The sequence below is a fragment of the Oncorhynchus mykiss genome, unplaced genomic scaffold (assembly GCF_013265735.2).
Source record: "Oncorhynchus mykiss isolate Arlee unplaced genomic scaffold, USDA_OmykA_1.1 un_scaffold_246, whole genome shotgun sequence".
Lineage (NCBI taxonomy): Eukaryota > Metazoa > Chordata > Actinopteri > Salmoniformes > Salmonidae > Oncorhynchus > Oncorhynchus mykiss.
The window spans coordinates 147,973-168,976 of record NW_023493706.1 but is presented as its reverse complement, the minus strand read 5'-3'; the positions used below and the strand labels follow the sequence as shown (position 1 = coordinate 168,976).

The 21,004-nt window shown below is 42.5% G+C and overlaps 2 protein-coding genes across 5 annotated transcripts in view; one reads left to right on the top strand and one right to left on the bottom strand.

Moving 5' to 3' along the window:
* Window positions 1–5,812: 5,812 nt before the first annotated feature.
* Window positions 5,813–12,309, bottom strand: LOC118948712 (dexamethasone-induced protein homolog). The gene is made up of 2 exons (XM_036973403.1): window positions 11,351–12,309; window positions 5,813–7,710 (listed from the first exon to the last, which is right to left on the bottom strand). The coding sequence occupies exon 1, from the start codon at window positions 11,799–11,801 to the stop codon at window positions 11,532–11,534; it is 270 nt and encodes an 89-aa protein (XP_036829298.1). The 5' UTR covers window positions 11,802–12,309; the 3' UTR covers window positions 5,813–7,710; window positions 11,351–11,531.
* A 370-nt stretch (window positions 12,310–12,679) lies between these two features.
* Window positions 12,680–21,004, top strand: part of LOC118948709 (protein CLEC16A-like) — an 87,330-nt gene continuing 79,005 nt past the window's right edge. For all 4 annotated transcript variants that reach the window (XM_036973393.1, XM_036973391.1, XM_036973392.1 and 1 more), the window contains exons 1-4: window positions 12,680–12,954; window positions 15,217–15,345; window positions 20,027–20,160; window positions 20,575–20,723. In XM_036973393.1, the coding sequence (XP_036829288.1) occupies window positions 12,881–12,954; window positions 15,217–15,345; window positions 20,027–20,160; window positions 20,575–20,723 (486 nt within the window). In that variant the 5' untranslated portion in view covers window positions 12,680–12,880. The remainder of the gene's footprint in view (window positions 12,955–15,216; window positions 15,346–20,026; window positions 20,161–20,574; window positions 20,724–21,004) is intronic.

Sequence of the window (21,004 nt, the reverse complement as noted above, 5' to 3'; positions counted from 1 at the left end):
CTAGTAACAGTGACTATAGTTCAGGGTACTGGGGGGAGGCTAGTAACAGTGACTATAGTTCAGGGTACTGGGGGAGGCTAGTAACAGTGACTATAGTTCAGGGTACTGGGGGGAGGCTAGTAACAGTGACTATAGTTCAGGGCAGGGTACTGGGGGGAGACTAGTAACAGTGACTATAGTTCAGGGTACTGGGGGGAGACTAGTAACAGTGACTATAGTTCAGGGTACTGGGGGGAGACTAGTAACAGTGACTATAGTTCAGGGTACTGGGGGGAGGCTAGTAACAGTGACTATAGTTCAGGGTACTGGGGGAAGCTAGTAACAGTGACTATAGTTCAGGGTACTGGGGGGAGACTAGTAACAGTGACTATAGTTCAGGGTACTGGGGGGAGACTAGTAACAGTGACTATAGTTCAGGGTACTGGGGGGAGACTAGTAACAGTGACTATAGTTCAGGGTACTGGGGGGAGACTAGTAACAGTGACTATAGTTCAGGGTACTGGGGGAGACTAGTAACAGTGACTATAGTTCAGGGTACTGGGGGGAGACTAGTAACAGTGACTATAGTTCAGGGTACTGGGGGAGGCTAGTAACAGTGACTATAGTTCAGGGTACTGGGGGAGGCTAGTAACAGTGACTATAGTTCAGGGTACTGGGGGAGGCTAGTAACAGTGACTATAGTTCAGGGTACTGGGGGGAGACTAGTAACAGTGACTATAGTTCAGGGTACTGGGGGGAGACTAGTAACAGTGACTATAGTTCAGGGTACTGGGGGGAGGCTAGTAACAGTGACTATAGTTCAGGGTACTGGGGGAGACTAGTAACAGTGACTATAGTTCAGGGTACTGGGGGAGGCTAGTAACAGTGACTATAGTTCAGGGCAGGGTACTGGGGGGAGGCTAGTAACAGTGACTATAGTTCAGGGTACTGGGGGGGAGGCCGACTAGTCGTGACTATTTAACAGTGTGATGGCCTTGATATAGAAGCTGTTTCTCAGTCTCTCAGTCCCAGCCTTGATGCACCTGTGCTGTCTCTGCCTTCTAGATGGTAGCAGGGGGAACAGGCTGGGGCACGGGGGGGCTGAGGTCATTGAAGACCTTCTAGATGGTAGCAGGGTGAAAAGGCTGGGGCACGGGTGGGGGGCGGGGGTCTGAGGTCATTGAAGACCTTCTAGATGGTAGCAGGGTGAACAGGCTGGGGCACGGGGGGGCACGGGGGGGGGCTGAGGTCATTGAAGACCTTCTAGATGGTAGCAGGGTGAACAGGCTGGGGCACGGGGGGGGGGCTGAGGTCATTGAAGACCTTGTAGATGGTAGCAGGGTGAACAGGCTGGGGCACGGGGGGGGGTGGGGGCTGAGGTCAATGAAGACCTTCTAGATCGTAGCAGGGTGAACAGGCTGTGGTTGGGGGGGGCTGAGGTCATTGAAGACCTTCTAGATGGTAGCAGGGTGAACAGGCTGTGGTTGGGGGGGGCTGAGGTCATTGAAGACCTTCTAGATGGTAGCAGGGTGAACAGGCTGGGGCACGGGGGGCTGAGGTCATTGAAGACCTTCTAGATGGTAGCAGGGTGAACAGGCTGGGGCACGGGGGGGGCTGAGGTCATTGAAGACTTTCTAGATGGTAGCAGGGTGAACAGGCTGTGGTTGGGGGGGGCTGAGGTCATTGAAGACCTTCTAGATGGTAGCAGGGTGAACAGGCTGGGGCACGGGGGGGGCTGAGGTCATTGAAGACCTTCTAGATGGTAGCAGGGTGAACAGGTAGGGGCACGGGGGGGCTGAGGTCACTGAAGACCTTCTAGATGGTAGCAGGGTGAACAGGCTGGGGCACGGAGTGGGGGGGGGGCTGAGGTCATTAAAGAGCTTCTAGATGGTAGCAGGGTGAACAGGCTGGGGCACGGGGGGGGCTGAGGTCATTGAAGACCTTCTAGATGGTAGCAGGGTGAACAGGCTGGGGCACGGGGGGGGGGGGGGGGCTGAGGTCATTGAAGACCTTCTAGATGGTAGCAGGGTGAACAGCCTGGGGCACGGGGGGGGGGCTGAGGTCATTGAAGACCTTCTAGATGGTAGCAGGGTGAACAGGCTGGGGCACGGGGGGGGGGCTGAGGTCATTGAAGACCTTCTAGATGGTAGCAGGGTGAACAGGCTGGGGCACGGGGGGGGGGGGCTGAGGTCATTGAAGACCTTCTAGATGGTAGCAGGGTGAACAGGCTGGGGCACGGGGGGGGCTGAGGTCATTGAAGACCTTCTAGATGGTAGCAGGGTGAACAGGCTGGGGCACGGGGGGGGCTGAGGTCATTGAAGACCTTCTAGATGTTAGCAGGGTGAACAGGCTGGGGCACGGGGGGGGGCTGAGGTCATTGAAGACCTTCTAGATGGTAGCAGGGTGAACAGGCTGAGGTCATTGAAGACCTTCTAGATGGTAGCAGGGTGAACAGGCTGAGGTCATTGAAGACCTTCTAGATGGTAGCAGGGTGAACAGGCTGTGGTTGGGGGGGGCTGAGGTCATTGAAGACCTTCTAGATGGTAGCAGGGTGAACAGGCTGAGGTCATTGAAGACCTTCTAGATGGTAGCAGGGTGGGGTGGTTGGGGGGGGCTGAGGTCATTGAAAACCTTCTAGATGGTAGCAGGGTGAACAGGCTGAGGTCATTGAAGACCTTCTAGATGGTAGCAGGGTGAACAGGCGGGGGCACGGGGGGGGGGCTGAGGTCATTGAAGACCTTCTAGATGGTAGCAGGGTGAACAGGCTGAGGTCATTGAAGACCTTCTAGATGGTAGCAGGGTGAACAGGCTGAGGTCATTGAAGACCTTCTAGATGGTAGCAGGGTGAACAGGCTGAGGTCATTTAAGACCTTCTAGATGGTAGCAGGGTGAACAGGCTGAGGTCATTGAAGACCTTCTAGATGGTAGCAGGGTGAACAGGCTGAGGTCATTGAAGACCTTCTAGATGGTAGCAGGGTGAACAGGCTGAGGTCACTGAAGACCTTCTAGATGGTAGCAGGGTGAACAGGCTGAGGTCATTGAAGACCTTCTAGATGGTAGCAGGGTGAACAGGCTGTCCTTGATGATCTTCGCCACTCGAGAACTATTTGAAAAGGTCCGGATGGATCATGTCATATATCGCCGTGGTAACAAACCTACACCTCCCCAGCCGCTGCATTCCCAAACTTTCCACACCCCTCTTGTTGGGGGGGGGGGGGGGGCGTTTTAAAGCTCATTTCCCACAATTCTACACATTCTTCCATGTCTTATGTGATATAAGGGCCGAAGCCTGACTTAAGTAAAAAAGGAAGGAGGAGACCCTCAGTCCGTATTGACCCCATTCTGGGACCGGATCTGGTCTGTAGTCCGCCAGTTGAGTATCATGGGGGGGGGGGGGAGACCTACAGCTGTACATAGGACATCTATAGAAAGAGGTCTTCCTCAACTTGTTAATTGAAAACGATTTAGAAAAAAAGGTTGACAGAAACTCATGTTCATCCACTCATCAATGGTTTATTAAATATGCATTGGAATATGAACCACTGTATGAACGCTTATAGCTCCTTATAACACATCATAGCTCCTTATAACACGTTATAACACGTTATAGCTCCTTATAACATGTTATAACACGTCATAGCTCCTTATAACATGTTATAACAAACACATCATAGCTTCTTATAACACGTCATAACACATCATAGCTTCTTATAACACGTCGTAGCTTCTTATAACATGTTATAACACGTCCTAGCTCCTTACAACACGTCATAGCTCCTTATAACACATTATAACACATCATGGCTCCTTATAACACGTTATAACACATCATAGCTCCTTATAACACATCATAGCTCCTTATAACACGTCATAGCTCCTTATAACACATTATAACACATCATGCCTCCTTATAACACGTTATAACACATCATAGCTCCTTATAACACGTTATAACACGTCATAGCTCCTTATAACACGTGTTCATCCACTCATCGATGGTGTATTAAATATACATTGGAATATGAACCACTGTATGAATGCTTATAGCTCCTTATAACACGTCATAGCTCCTTATAACACGTTATAACACATCATAGGTCCTTATAACACGTGTTCATCCACTCATCGATGGTTTATTAAATATGCATTGGAATATGAACCACTGTATGAACGCTTATAGCTCCTTATAACACGTCATAACACATCATAGCTCCTTATAACACGTCATAGCTCCTTATAACATGTTATAACACGTCATAGCTCCTTATAACACGTTATAACACATCATAGCTCCTTATAACACGTCGTAGCTTCTTAAAACACGTCGTAGCTCCTTATAACACGTCGTAGCTCCTTATAACACATCATAGCTCCTTATAACACGTCATAGCTCCTTATAACACGTCATAGCTCCTTATAACACGCCATAGCTCCTTATAACCCATCATAGCTCCCTATAACACGTTATAACACATCATAGCTCATTATAACACGTCATAGCTCCTTATAACACATTATAAAACATCATAGCTCCTTATAACACGTCATAGCTCCATATAACACGTCATAGCTTCTTATAACACATCATAGCTCCTTATAACCCATCATAGATTCTTAAAACACGTCATGTGTTATAACCTATCATAGCTTAACACGTCAAAGCTTATAACACATCATAGCTTCTTATAACACATCATAGCTCCTTATAACACATCATAGCTTCTTATAACAGGTCATAGCTTCTTATAACACATCATAGCTTCTTAAAGCACATCATAGCTTCTCCTTATATCACGTAATGATGATGATGAAGAGGATGTGAAGGCTGGGGTGGGATGTCTTGATGATGATGAAGAGGATGTGAAGGCTGGGGTGGGATGTCTTGATGATGATGAAGAGGATGTGAAGGCTGGTGCTGGGGGGGATGTCTTAATGATGATGATGAAGAGGATGTGAAGGCTGGTGCTGGGGGGGGATGTCTTAATGATGATGATGAAGAGGATGTGAAGGCTGGGGTGGGATGTCATAATGATGATGATGAAGAGGATGTGAAGGCTGGTGCTGGGGGGGGGATGTCTTAATGATGATGATGAAGAGGATGTGAAGACTGGTGCTTGGGGGGGTGTCTTAATGATGATGATGAAGAGGATGTGAAGGCTGGTGCTGGGGGGGATGTCTTCATGATGATGATGAAGAGGATGTGAAGGCTAGTGCTGGGGGGGGATGTCTTCATGATGATGATGAAGAAGATGTGAAGGCTTGTGCTGGGGGGGATGTCTTCATGATGATGATGATGTGAAGGCTGGGGTGTCTTGATGATGAAGAGGGTGTAAGATGTCCTCCTGACCTCTCTACTGTCAGCTGATGTGCACTGCTGAAACGTTTTGGTTTAAAATGGCTGCCGTGCGTGGTGGTGGGGGGGGGGGGGGGGGGGGGGGTTACTGCTATCTACAGGTGGTGGGGGGGGTTGTTACTGCTATCTACAGGTGGTGGGGGGGGTTGTTATTGCTATCTACAGGTGGTGGGGGGGGGGGTTACTGCTATCTACAGGTGGTGGTGGTGGTGGGGGGGGGGTTACTGCTATCTACAGGTGGTGGGGGGGTTGTTACTGCTATCTACAGGTGGTGGGGGGGGTTGTTATTGCTATCTACAGGTGGTGGGGGGGGGGGGGTTGTTACTGCTATCTACAGGTGGTGGGGGGGGGGGGTTGTTATTGCTATCTACAGGTGGTGGTGGGGGGGGGGTTGTTACTGCTATCTACAGGTGGTTGGGGTGGGGGGGGGGTTACTGCTATCTACAGGTGGTGGGGGGGGGGGGGGGGGTTGTTACTGCTATCTACAGGTGGTTGGGGGGGTGTTACTGCCATCTACAGGTGGGTGGGGTGAGACTCCCCCCCCATTATAATACACAGCCAACAGGGCAGAGGAACAACACTGCATTATAAACCCAGTCTAATCTCTTATGAGCCGTTATAGCGTAGAGGTTGATTGACATTAGCAGTAAAGTCCAGCCCAATGCAAAGCCGTCCAGCCCAATGCACGCTGGGAGTTGTTATCCGGGGGGGAGGAGCCTAGCAGGGAAGCAGCCTGGTGACTGCCAGCAGCTGGTCTGTGGTGGGTTATTGATCAGGACCAAGCTGATACAGTATTATTGATTATTGATTGGCAGACACCAGAGACAACATGAACATAGACCTCTCCCCTTTGAGAGAGTCAGAGTCAGAGCAGAGCAAGGTGAAGCTGCCTCTAGAGTCTACAGGCACCGATCTAACGGTCACTTCCTGTCCCCCCCCCCCCCGTCCCCCCCCCCGGTGGATGGCACGCTGATCCTAGATCGGTACTAAACACGAGTCACCTGTGTTTGTTCACACCCGTCACAGTGGCCAAGATGAACGACGAGAGGAGGAGGAAGAGGAGGAGGAAGAGGAGGAGGAAGACCGGACCACAATCTGTCAAATGTCCTTCATCTCTTAACAACACAAACACTTCTCCAGTCCACACCTCCTGAGGGGTACGATACAAAAGCAGGATCAACGAGCTAAGCCAGCTAACGCTGATAAACAACCAGAAATAACTGCTGGTTTCCTGGTTGTTTAAAACAGTCTTAAAACAAAATGTATAACATTCCCAGAAGTGTAGAAGAACCTGAAGCAGGTTGACTGATCCTAGGTCAGTTCTCTAGGGTCAGAGTTAGTAAGCACTACAGTGCTGTCCTGTCAGGTGGACTGATCCTAGGTCAGTTCTCTAGGGTCAGAGTTAGTAAACACTACAGTGCTGTCCTGTCAGGTTGACTGATCCTAGGTCAGTTCACTAGGGTCAGAGTTAGTAAGCACTACAGTGCTGTCCTGTCAGGTGGACTGATCCTAGGTCAGTTCTCTAGGGTCAGAGTTAGTAAGCACTACAGTGCTGTCCTGTCAGGTCGACTGATTCTAGGTCAGTTCTCTAGGGTCAGAGTTAGTAAGCACTACAGTGCTGTCCTGTCAGGTTGACTGATCCTAGGTCAGTTCTCTAGGGTCAGAGTTAGTGTGACATTGTCCCCTGATCGCGCAATGTTCTGCTTGTTGATTGGCCAGTTGGACAGTTCTGCTTGTTAATTGGCCAGTCACAGTCCTGCTTGTTGATTGGCCAGTCACAGTCCTGCTTGTTGATTGGCCAGTCACAGTCATGCTGGTTGATTGGCCAGTTAGACAGTCCTGCTTGTTGATTGGCCAGTTAGACAGTCCTGCTTGTTGATTGGCCAGTCACAGTCCTGCTTGTTGATTGGCCAGTTACACAGTCCTGCTTGTTGATTGGCCATAGTTAGACAGTCCGGCTTGTTGATTGGCCACAGTTAGACAGGTCTGCTTGTTTGATTGGCCACAGTTAGACAGTCCGGCTTGTTGATTGGCCACAGTTAGACAGGTCTGCTTGTTGATTGGCCACAGTTCGACAGGTCAGCTTGTTGATTGGCCACAGTTCGACAGGTCAGCTTGGTTATTGGCCAGTTAGACAGTTCTTCTTGTTGACTGGACACAGTTTGACAGTTCTGCTTGTTGATTGGCCACAGTTAGACAGTTCTGCTTGTTGATTGGACACAGTTTGACCGTTCTGCTTGTTGATTGGCCACAGTTAGACAGTTCTGCTTGTTGATTGGCCAGTCAAGACAGTTTTGACAGGTAACTCTGCTGTGAATTGCCCTGTCTGTCTGTTGGTTCTGACTCTCTCCAGATATCTGGTCTTGAGCCTTGACAACCTGTGGAGAAGACAAGGGGCCACATGTTAAAGATGGACAGGAATAGTCTGTATTTACTATAGGACTGTAGGTTAAAGATGGGCAGGAATAGTCTGTATTTACTATAGGACTGTAGGTTAAAGATGGACAGGAATAGTCTGTATTTACTATAGGACTGTAGGTTAAAGATGGGCAGGAATAGTCTGTATTTACTATAGGACTGTAGGTTAAAGATGGACAGGAATAGTCTGTATTTACTATAGGACTGTAGGTTAGAGATGGGCAGGAATAGCCTGTATTTACTATAGGACTGTAGGTTAAAGATGGGCAGGAATAGTCTGTATTTACTATAAGACTGTAGGTTAGAGATGGGCAGGAATAGCCTGTATTTACTATAGGACTGTAGGTTAGAGATGGGCAGGAATAGCCTGTATTTACTATAGGACTGTAGGTTAAAGATGGACAGGAATAGTCTGTATTTACTATAGGACTGTAGGTTAAAGATGGGCAGGAATAGCCTGTATTTACTATAGGACTGTAGGTTAAAGATGGACAGGAATAGCCTGTATTTACTATAGGACTGTAGGTTAGAGATGGGCAGGAATAGCCTGTATTTACTATAGGACTGTAGGTTAAAGATGGACAGGAATAGCCTGTATTTACTATAGGACTGTAGGTTAGAGATGGACAGGAATAGTCTGTATTTACTATAGGACTGTAGGTTAAAGATGGGCAGGAATAGCCTGTATTTACTATAGGACTGTAGGTTAGAGATGGACAGGAATAGCCTGTATTTACTATAGGACTGTAGGTTAGAGATGGACAGGAATAGTCTGTATTTACTATAGGACTGTAGGTTAAAGATGGGCAGGAATAGTCTGTATTTACTATAGGACTGTAGGTTAAAGATGGGCAGGAATAGTCTGTATTTACTATAGGACTGTAGGTTAAAGTATGTATTAATATATTTACTATAGGACTGTAGGTTAGAGATGGACAGGAATAGCCTGTATTTACTATAGGACTGTAGGTTAAAGATGGACAGGAATAGTCTGTATTTACTATAGGACTGTAGGTTAGAGATGGGCAGGAATAGCCTGTATTTACTATAGGACTGTAGGTTAGAGATGGGCAGGAATAGTCTGTATTTACTATAGGACTGTAGGTTAAAGATGGGGAGGAATAGTCTGTATTTACTATAGGACTGTAGGTTAAAGATGGGCAGGAATAGTCTGTATTTACTATAGGACTGTAGGTTAAAGATGGACAGGAATAGTCTGTATTTACTATAGGACTGTAGGTTAGAGATGGGCAGGAATAGCCTGTATTTACTATAGGACTGTAGGTTAAAGATGGGCAGGAATAGTCTGTATTTACTATAGGACTGTAGGTTAAAGATGGACAGGAATAGTCTGTATTTACTATAGGACTGTAGGTTAGAGATGGGCAGGAATAGCCTGTATTTACTATAGGACTGTAGGTTAAAGATGGGCAGGAATAGTCTGTATTTACTATAAGACTGTAGGTTAGAGATGGGCAGGAATAGCCTGTATTTACTATAGGACTGTAGGTTAGAGATGGGCAGGAATAGCCTGTATTTACTATAGGACTGTAGGTTAAAGATGGACAGGAATAGTCTGTATTTACTATAGGACTGTAGGTTAAAGATGGGCAGGAATAGCCTGTATTTACTATAGGACTGTAGGTTAAAGATGGACAGGAATAGCCTGTATTTACTATAGGACTGTAGGTTAGAGATGGGCAGGAATAGCCTGTATTTACTATAGGACTGTAGGTTAGAGATGGACAGGAATAGCCTGTATTTACTATAGGACTGTAGGTTAGAGATGGACAGGAATAGTCTGTATTTACTATAGGACTGTAGGTTAAAGATGGGCAGGAATAGTCTGTATTTACTATAGGACTGTAGGTTAAAGATGGGCAGGAATAGTCTGTATTTACTATAGGACTGTAGGTTAAAGTATGTATTAATATATTTACTATAGGACTGTAGGTTAGAGATGGACAGGAATAGCCTGTATTTACTATAGGACTGTAGGTTAAAGATGGACAGGAATAGTCTGTATTTACTATAGGACTGTAGGTTAGAGATGGGCAGGAATAGCCTGTATTTACTATAGGACTGTAGGTTAGAGATGGGCAGGAATAGTCTGTATTTACTATAGGACTGTAGGTTAAAGATGGGCAGGAATAGCCTGTATTTACTATAGGACTGTAGGTTAGAGATGGGCAGGAATAGCCTGTATTTACTATAGGACTGTAGGTTAGAGATGGGCAGGAATAGTCTGTATTTACTATAGGACTGTAGGTTAGAGATGGGCAGGAATAGCCTGTATTTACTATAGGACTGTAGGTTAGAGATGGGCAGGAATAGTCTGTATTTACTATAGGACTGTAGGTTAAAGATGGGGAGGAATAGTCTGTATTTACTATAGGACTGTAGGTTAAAGATGGACAGGGATGTTACAGGGTTGATCCTCTCTACAACATAGAGGATAGTCAGGGATTTACAGGGTTGATCCTCTCTACAACATAGAGGATAGTCAGGGATGTTACAGGGTTGATCCTCTCTACAACATAGAGGATAGTCAGGGATGTTACAGGGTTGATCCTCTCTACAACATAGAGGATAGTCAGGGATGTTACAGGGTTGAGATGAGGGCCCAACCCAATTCAAACCAAATCCTGGCATCACCCCCATTCTGGCATCACCCACACCCCTGGCATCACCCCCATTCTGGCATCACCCACACCCCTGGCATCACCCCTATTCTGGCATCACCCACACCCCTGGCATCACCCCCATTCTGGCATCAACCACACCCCTGGCATCACCCCTATTCTGGCATCACCCACCCCCCTGGCATCACCCACCTCTCTGGCATCACCTTCACCCCTGGTATCACCCACATTCTGGCGTCACCCCCATTCTGGCATCACCCACACCCCTGGCATCACCCACACACCCCTGGCATCACCCCCACCCCTGGTATCACCCCCATTCTGGCATCACCCACTCCTGGCATCACCCACACCCCTGGTATCACCCCCATTCTGGCATCACCCACCCCTCTGGCATCACCCCCATTCTGGCATCACCCCCACCCCTGGTATCACCCACATTCTGGCGTCACCCCCATTCTGGCATCACCCACTCCTGGCATCACCCACACCCCTGGCATCACCCCCACCCCTGGTATCACCCCCATTCTGGCATCACCCACCCCTCTGGCATCACCCCCATTCTGGCATCACCCCCACCCCTGGCATCACCCACCTCTCTGGCATCACCCACCCCTGGCATCACCCACCTCTCTGGCATCACCCACCCCTCTGGCATCACCCCCATTCTGGCATCACCCCCACCCCTGGTATCACCCCCATTCTGGCATCACCCACCCCTCTGGCATCACCCCCACCCCTGGTATCACCCCCATTCTGGCATCACCCACCCCTCTGGCATCACCCACCCTTCTGGCATCACCCACCCCTCTGGCATCACCCCCATTCTGGCATCACCCCCACCCCTGGCATCACTGCAGCAGCAAACTGTCATCCTATCACCATTATCATTCTATCACCATTATCATTCTATCACCATTATCCATCCTATCACCATTATCATTCTATCCCTCCTTACTTTTTCATCCCGCAGCCAATGTTGCTCCAAGCCAATACAAATATCCTCCTCCTGGAGTTCCCAGTATCAGTCTCTCCCAACATCATCATCATCATCACAGGCCGGTAGGAGTCCAGATCACCCCGGGGAGCATGCCGGTGCAGCGGCGCTTCTCTCTGGCTCTCTAGCCTTGGGCCTCAGCTCACTCCAGGTACCTCTCGAAAACGTCGAGTTCTGTGTCCGTGTCGTAAGGGACAGAGGCCGGGTCAGATAGTACCCCTAGGTCCACCAGCGCCTGGTCCATATCTTCCGGTAGAAACACTATCCCCACATTCAGGACGATGTATTCCATTAGAAAGGCATAGTAGAGGATCAAAACGTTCACAAAAAACAGGCCCAGATAAAACATACAGGGAAGTTCGTTGAGGAGCGATTCCAACGAATCTAGTCGAGCATAAGTTTTGAGAGTCATAGAAAACTAAACCGGGAAAGTTTAGCTCAGCTAGTTATGTTGACAAGGAGCAGGTTAAGGACAGTGGCACTGCTCGGAGACCAGCAGTAACATGGACAGTGTATTTGGAGTGTCCATTTCGGCGGAGACAGCAATGATTTGTCCTGAAATGCCAGCTTTTGCAATAGCACAGCTATCAAGCGATATACATTAGTTAGGAGGTACACGAAATAACCTATAACAACAAAAAAAAACGTTCAGCTCGACACCGCTAGTTCATGTAAACACAGTGTTAACTCGATGCATTCTTGATATTCTCTGAGAAGGTCGAAGGAAAAAAAACTGTTGCGTTATTTGCAACATGCCTGCCCTGATTAGCTATTACCGGCCAACGACTATAGCGTTCTATTATTATACAGGAATATGTTCTATCGATGGAAATAAATTCGATAATCCAGACCTCCCGTTACATTTTCATGTCAACATCTCCGCTAACTGCATGAAAACAGTCCGACCTTACCGTCAAAACAGTACAGATTCGTCTATATAGTTTAAGCATTTGATTGGTTCATCATAAGAATACCGTCCTGTGAATGGTCAACTGAGACATCGATCACATTGATCCCGCCTTTCAATCGGTTTTGACGTTACGTTGCGTTTTACGTCGAAGGCTCCTCGCATTGGTATTTGATTGGCTGCTGTGTTCATCGTTGTAGGATGAAGACCAATCAACGTCCCCGAATTGTTGGAAGAAAAAAAACGGTTAAATTTTTTTCCCCAAAACACTATTGGGATTTGTAGTTTTTTGTAACTGTGATTTTAATGAAATTGTTTTACCGGAAAACAACAAAGAAACTTCATGTCCCAAACTCCCGGCACTAAACCAGTTACGTAACGCGTTATTCCTCACAAGATACGTTCGGGTATGTCCCCTTCTCGCTTAGTTAGCCAGAGCTATTTGGTTAGCTAGATATTTTGTTAGCTATATATATATATATATATTGGACACCTTGTACGGGATATATGGACGTGATGGGATTGATATAACAGGCAAAAAAAAACCTAAGCTAGCATCAACATCTTTTTTTAAAAGTGCAACTATGTTCGGTCGGTCACGGAGTTGGGGAGGAGGACAGGGGAAAACTAAAAATATTCATTCCCTGGACCATCTCAAGTAAGTAACTAGCATAATTGCTAAGGTTACCCGGCGGGGGTGTATTCATTACGCTCGTTCTGTTACAAAACGTTACTTAAACGGTAGCAACATTAAAGGAACGGGGAGGAACCTACCTGAATTTGTCCAATTTAAATGATAAGTTTCTGTTACAAAACGCAACTGTTTGGTCGAATTAGCCAGCTAACCCCGATAGTTTACTAAGCTAACGTTAACATGGTTAGCATACCTAGCTAATCCACTTAGCTTGTACTGTAAAACCAAATGCGTTAGTTATCTAACGTTACTGTTGTTTTCCTTGTCACAACTGTGTGAACAATGTCAGATGTATATGACAGCTACGAAACGTTAGCTAGCTAGCTAACTACATGACGGGTGTCATTATAGCAGCTAGATATACTAACGTTAGCTAGCTAGCTACATGATGGGTGTCATTACTTGATAACAGCTAGATATACTAACGTTAGCTAGCTAGCTACATGATGGGTGTCATTACTTGCTAACAACTAGAGCCACTAACATTAGCTAGCTACATGATGGGTGTCATTACTTGCTAACAACTAGAGCCACTAACATTAGCTAGCTACATGATGGGTGTCATTACTTGATAACAGCTAGATCGACTAACGTTAGCTAGCTACATGATGGGTGTCATTACTTGATGACAGCTAGATCGACTAACGTTAGCTAGCTACATGATGGGTCTCATTACTTGATGACAGCTAGATATACTAACGTTAGCTAGCTAGCTACATGATGGGTGTCATTACTTGATGACAGCTAGATATACTAACGTTAGCTAGCTAGCTACATGATGGGTGTCATTACTTGATAACAGCTAGATATACTAACGTTAGCTAACTACATGATCAGTGTCATTACTTGATGACAGCTAGATATACTAACGTTAGCTAGCTAACTACATTATGGGTGTCATTACTTGATAACAGCTAGATATACTAACGTTAGCTAGCTAACTACATGACGGGTGTCATTACTTGATAACAGCTAGATATACTAACGTTAGCTAGCTAGCTACATGATGGGTGTCATTACTTGATAACAGCTAGATATACTAACGTTAGCTAACTACATGATCAGTGTCATTACTTGATGACAGCTAGATATACTAACGTTAGCTAGCTAACTACATGATGGGTCTCATTACTTGATAACAGCTAGATATACTAACGTTAGCTAGCTAACTACATTATGGGTGTCATTACTTGATAACAGCTAGATATACTAACGTTAGCTAGCTAGCTACATGATGGGTGTCATTACTTGATAACAGCTAGATATACTAACGTTAGCTAGCTAACTACATGATGGGTGTCATTACTTGATAACAGCTAGATATACTAACGTTAGCTAGCTAACTACACAATGGGTGTCATTACTTGATGACAGCTAGATATACTAACGTTAGCTAGCTAACTACATGATGGGTGTCATTACTTGATAACAGCTAGATATACTAACGTTAGCTAACTACATGATGGGTGTCATTACTTGATAACAGCTAGATATACTAACGTTAGCTAGCTAGCTACATGATGGGTGTCATTACTTGATAACAGCTAGATATACTAACGTTAGCTAGCTAACTACATGATGGGTGTCATTACTTGATGACAGCTAGATATACTAACGTTAGCTAGCTAACTACATGATGGGTGTCATTACTTGATAACAGCTAGATATACTAACGTTAGCTAGCTAACTACATGATGGGTGTCATTATAGCAGCTAGATATACTAACGTTAGCTAGCTAGCTACATGATGGGTGTCATTATAACATCTATATATACTAAACGTTAGCTAGCTAGCTAACTACATGATGGGTGTCAATATAACAGCTATATATACTAAACGTTAGCTAGCTAGCTAACTACATAATGGGTGTCATTATAACAGCTAGATATACTAACGTTAGCTAGCTAACTACATAATGGGTGTCATTATAACAGCTAGATATACTAACGTTAGCTAACTAGCTAGCTACATGATGGGTGTCATTACAGCAGCTAGATATACTAAGGTTAGTTTATGAGTCCATACCATCCCGTCTATTTGACGGTAGGCTAGTCATATTCCGTCGTCCAGAGTGGGTGTGCCAGTTCAAATTGACAGTGCGGTATAGCCACCACACGTTTTACTGAAAAACAACCTGTTTTCTACCATTGTCCATATCCTCTCATCCCTTCCTTTCCTCTTCTCCCTCCTCTTCTTCTCCCTCCCTCCTTCTCTCCTCCCTCTAGGTATATGTACCATGTCCTGACTAAGAACACGACGGTAACCGACAGCAACAGGAACTTGCTGGTGGAGACCATTCGCTCCATCACTGAGATACTCATCTGGGGAGACCAGAACGACAGCTCCGTCTTTGAGTAAGACTTTAACCACGACTCTATTTTATTCTACTCTATTCTGTTCTACTCCTCTATTCCTATCTATTGTACTGTACTCTACTTTATTCTACTCTATTCCTATCTATTGTACTGTACTCTACTTTATTCTACTCTATTGTACTATACTCTACTTTATTCTACTCTATTCCTATCTATTGTACTATACTCTACTTTATTCTACTCTATTCCTATCTATTGTACTATACTCTACTTTATTCTACTCTATTCCTATCTATTGTACTATACTCCACTTTATTCTACTCTATTCCTATCTATTGTGCTGTACTCCACTTTATTCTACTCTATTCCCATCTATTGTACTATACTCTACTTAATTCTACTCTACTTTATTCTACTCTATACTCCACTCTATTCCTCTCTATACTCCACTCTATTCCCCTCTATACTCTACTCTATTCCTCTCTCTTGTACTATACTCTACTTAATTCTACTCTATATATTCCTCTCTATTGTACCATACTCTACTTAATTCTACTCTACTTGATTCCACTCTATATTCTACTCTATTCCTCTCTATTGTACCATACTCTACTTAATTCTACTCTACTTTATTCTACTCTATATTCTGCTCTATTCCTCTCTATTGTACCATACTCTACTTAATTCTACTCTACTTTATTCTACTCTATTCCTCTCAATTGCACCATACTCTACTTAATTCTACTCTACTTTATTCCACTCTATATTCTACTCTATTCCTCTCTATTGTACCATACTCTACTTAATTATACTCTATACTCTATTCCTCTCTATTGTATCATACTCTACTTTTTTCTACTCTATTCCTATCTATTGTACTGTACTCCACTTTATTCTACCCTATTCCTATCTATTGTACTATACTCTACTTTATTCTACTCTATTCCTATCTATTGTACTATACTCTACTTTATTCTACTCTATTCCTATCTATTGTACTATACTCTACTTTATTCTACTCTATTCCTATCTATTGTACTATTCTTTATTCTACTCTATTCCTATCTATTGTACTATACTCTACTTAATTATACTCTACTTTATTCTACTCTATATTCTATTCTATTCCTATCTATTGTACTATACTCTACTTAATTCTACTCTACTTTATTATACTATATTCATATCTATTGTACTACACTCTACTTTATTCTACTCTATTCCTATCTATTGTACTATACTCTATTAAACACTGTTCTATTGTACTGTACTCTACTCTATTAAACATTGTTCTATTCCTATCTATTGTACTATACTCTACTTAATTCTACTCTACTTTATTCTACTCTATTCCTGTCAATTGTACTATACTCTACTTTATTCTACTCTATTCCTATCTATTGTACTGTACTCTACTTTATTCTACTCTATATTCTATTCTATTCCTCTCTATTGTACTATACTCTACTTAATTCTACTCTACTTTATTCGACTCTATATTCTGCTCTATTCCTCTCTATTGTACCATACTCTACTTAATTATACTCTACTTTATTCTACTCTATTCCTCTCTATTGTATTATACTCTACTTAATTATACTCTATACTCTATTCCTCTCTATTGTATCATACTCTACTTTTTTCTACTCTATTCCTATCTATTGTACTGTACTCCACTTTATTCTACTCTATTCCTATCTATTGTATTATACTCTACTTAATTATACTCTATACTCTATTCCTCTCTATTGTATCATACTCTACTTTATTCTACTCTATTCCTATCTATTGTACTATTCTTTATTCTACTCTATTCCTATCTATTGTACTGTACTCTACTCTATTAAACATTGTTCTATTCCTATCTATTGTACTATACTCTACTTTATTCTACTCTATTCCTATCTATTGTACTGTACTCTACTTTATTCTACTCTATTCCTATCTATTGTACTATACTCTACTTTATTCTACTCTATTCCTATCTATTGTACTATACTCTACTTTATTCTACTCTATTCCTATCTATTGTACTATACTCTATTAAACACTGTTCTATTGTACTGTACTCTACTCTATTAAACATTGTTCTATTCCTATCTATTGTACTATACTCTACTTAATTCTACTCTACTTTATTCTACTCTATTCCTATCAATTGTACTATACTCTACTTTATTCTACTCTATTCCTATCTATTGTACTGTACTCTACTTTATTCTACTCTATATTCTATTCTATTCCTCTCTATTGTACTATACTCTACTTAATTCTACTCTACTTTATTCTACTCTATATTCTGCTCTATTCCTCTCTATTGTACCATACTCTACTTTATTCTACTCTATTCCTCTCAATTGCACCATACTCTACTTAATTCTACTCTACTTTATTCCACTCTATATTCTACTCTATTCCTCTCTATTGTACCATACTCTACTTTATTATACTCTACTTTATTCTACTCTATTCCTCTCTATTGTATTATACTCTACTTAATTATACTCTATACTCTATTCCTATCTATTGTACTATTCTTTATTCTACTCTATTCCTATCTATTGTACTAAACTCTACTTTATTCTACTCTATTCCTATCTATTGTACTATACTCTACTTTATTCTACTCTATATTCTATTCTATTCCTCTCTATTGTACTATACTCTACTTTATTCTACTCTACTTTATTCTACTCTATTCCTATCTATTGTACTCTACTTTATTCTACTCTATTCCTATCTATTGTACTGTACTCTACTTTATTCTACTCTATTCCTATCTATTGTACTATACTCTACTTCATTCTACTCTATTCCTATCTATTGTACTATACTCTACTTTATTCTACTCTCTATTCTATTCCTCTCTATTGTACTATACTCTACTTAATTCTACTCTACTTTATTCTACTCTATTCCTATCTATTGTACTATACTCTACTTTATTCTACTCTATTCCTATCTATTGTACTGTACTCTACTTTGTTCTACTCTATTCCTATCTATTGTACTATACTCTACTTTATTCTACTCTATTCCTATCTATTGTACTATACTTTATTCTACTCTATTCCTATCTATTGTACTGTACTCTACTTTATTCTACTCTATTCCTATCTATTGTACTCTACTCTACTTTATTCTACTCTATTCCTATCTATTGTACTATACTCTACTTTATACTACTCTATTCCTATCTATTGTACTATACTCTACTCTATTAAACACTGTTCTATTGTACTGTACTCTACTTTATTCTACTCTATTCCTATCTATTGTACTCTACTCTACTTTATTCTACTCTATTCCTATCTATTGTACTATACTCTACTTTATACTACTCTATTCCTATCTATTGTACTATACTCTACTCTATTAAACACTGTTCTATTGTACTGTACTCCACTTTATTCTACTCTATTCCTATCTATTGTACTATACTTTATTCTACTCTATTCCTATCTATTGTACTGTACTCTACTCTATTCTACTCTATTCCTATCTATTGTACTACACTCTACTTTATTCTACTCTATTCCTATCAATTGTACTATACTCTACTTTATTCTACTCTATTCCTATCTATTGTACCATACTCTACTTTATTCTACTCTATATTCTATTATATTCCTCTCTATTGTACTATACTCTACTTAATTCTACTCTACTTTATTATACTCTATTCATATCTATTGTACTATACTCTACTTTATTCTACTCTATTCCTATCTATTGTACTGTACTCTACTTTGTTCTACTCTATTCCTATCTATTGTACTCTACTTTATTCTACTCTATTCCTATCTATTGTACTATACTCTACTTTATTCTACTCTATTCCTATCTATTGTACTGTACTCTACTTTATTCTACTCTATTCCTATCAATTGTACTGTACTCTACTTTATTCTACTCTATTCCTATCTATTGTACTATACTCTACTTTATTCTACTCTATTCCTATCTATTGTACTATACTCTACTTTATTATACTCTATTCATATCTATTGTACTATACTCTACTCTATTAAACACTGTTCTATTGTACTGTACTCCACTTTATTCTACTCTATTCCTATCTATTGTACTATACTCTACTTTATTCTACTCTATTCCTATCTATTGTACTGTACTTTACTCTATTAAACATTGTTCTATTCCTATATATTGTACTATACTCTACTTTATTCTACTCTATTCCTATCTATTGTACTACACTCTACTTTATTCTACTCTATTCCTATCAATTGTACTATACTCTACTTTATTCTACTCTATTCCTATCTATTGTACTATACTCTACTTTATTCTACTCTATATTCTATTCTATTCCTCTCTATTGTACTATACTCTACTTAATTCTACTCTACTTTATTATACTCTATTCCTATCTATTGTACTATACTCTACTTTATTCTACTCTATTCCTCTCTATTGTACTGTACTCTACTTTATTCTACTCTATTATATTCTATTCCTCTCTATTGTACTATACTCTACTTAATTCTACTCTACTTGATTCGACTCTACATTCTACTCTATTCCTCTCTATTGTACTATACTCTACTTTATTCTACTCTATTCCTATCTATTGTACCATACTCTACTTAATTCTACTCTACTTTATTCTACTCTACTTTATTCTACTCTATTCCTCTCTATTGTACCATTCTCTACTTAATTCTACTCTATTCTACTCTGTTATCCTCTCTGTTCTCAGCTTCTTCCTGGAGAAGAACATGTTTGCGTTCTTCCTGAATATCCTTCGCCAGAAGTCCGGTCGCTACGTCTGTGTCCAGCTACTCCAGACGCTCAACATCCTGTTTGAAAATATCAGCCACGAGACGTCGCTCTGTGAGTACACACACACACACACACACTGGCCACCTGTGGTTTAGATGCCCCAGAGTTTTAATCAGCCTGAATAAGATATTTCAGTTGTATAACTGTGTTCTCCTCATCTCTCCTCCTCTAGATTACCTGTCTGTTTTCTCCTCATCTCTCCTCCTCTAGATTACCTGTCTGTTTTCTCCTCATCTCTCCTCCTCTAGATTACCTGTCTGTTTTCTCCTCATCTCTCCTCCTCTAGATTACCTGTCTGTGTTCTCCTCATCTCTCCTCCTCTAGATTACCTGCTGTCCAACAACCACGTCAACTCCATCATATAACTGTGTTCTCCTCATCTCTCCTCCTCTAGATTACCTGCTGTCCAACAACCACGTCAACTCCCATCATATAACTGTGTTCTCCTCATCTCTCCTCCTCTAGATTACCTGCTGTCCAACAACCACGTCAACTCCATCATCGTTCACAAGTTTGACTTCTCAGACGAGGAGATCATGGCCTATTATATCTCCTTCCTGAAGACCCTGTCACTCAAACTGAACAACCACACCGTACACTTCTTCTATAACGAGGTGAGGGGGGGGGGGACTGGACAACTACCACGAGGTGAGGGGGGGACTGGACAACAACACAGAGTCTACTAAATGACTCACAACTGTAAGTGGCTCTGGATAGTCTGTTACATGACTAACATGTAAATGTAGTGCCCTATATAGGGAGTAAGGGGCCATAATGTATTGCCCTATATAGGAAGTAAGGCGCTATAATGTAGTGCCCTATATAGGGAACGAGGGGCCATAATGTAGTGCCCTATATAGGAAGTAAGGCGCTATAATGTAGTGCCCTATATAGG

Coding starts and splice junctions, on each gene's coding strand:
- LOC118948712 (XM_036973403.1), bottom strand. CDS start 11,801: ATGACTCTCAAAACTTATGCTCGACTAGATTCGTTGGAATCGCTCCTC.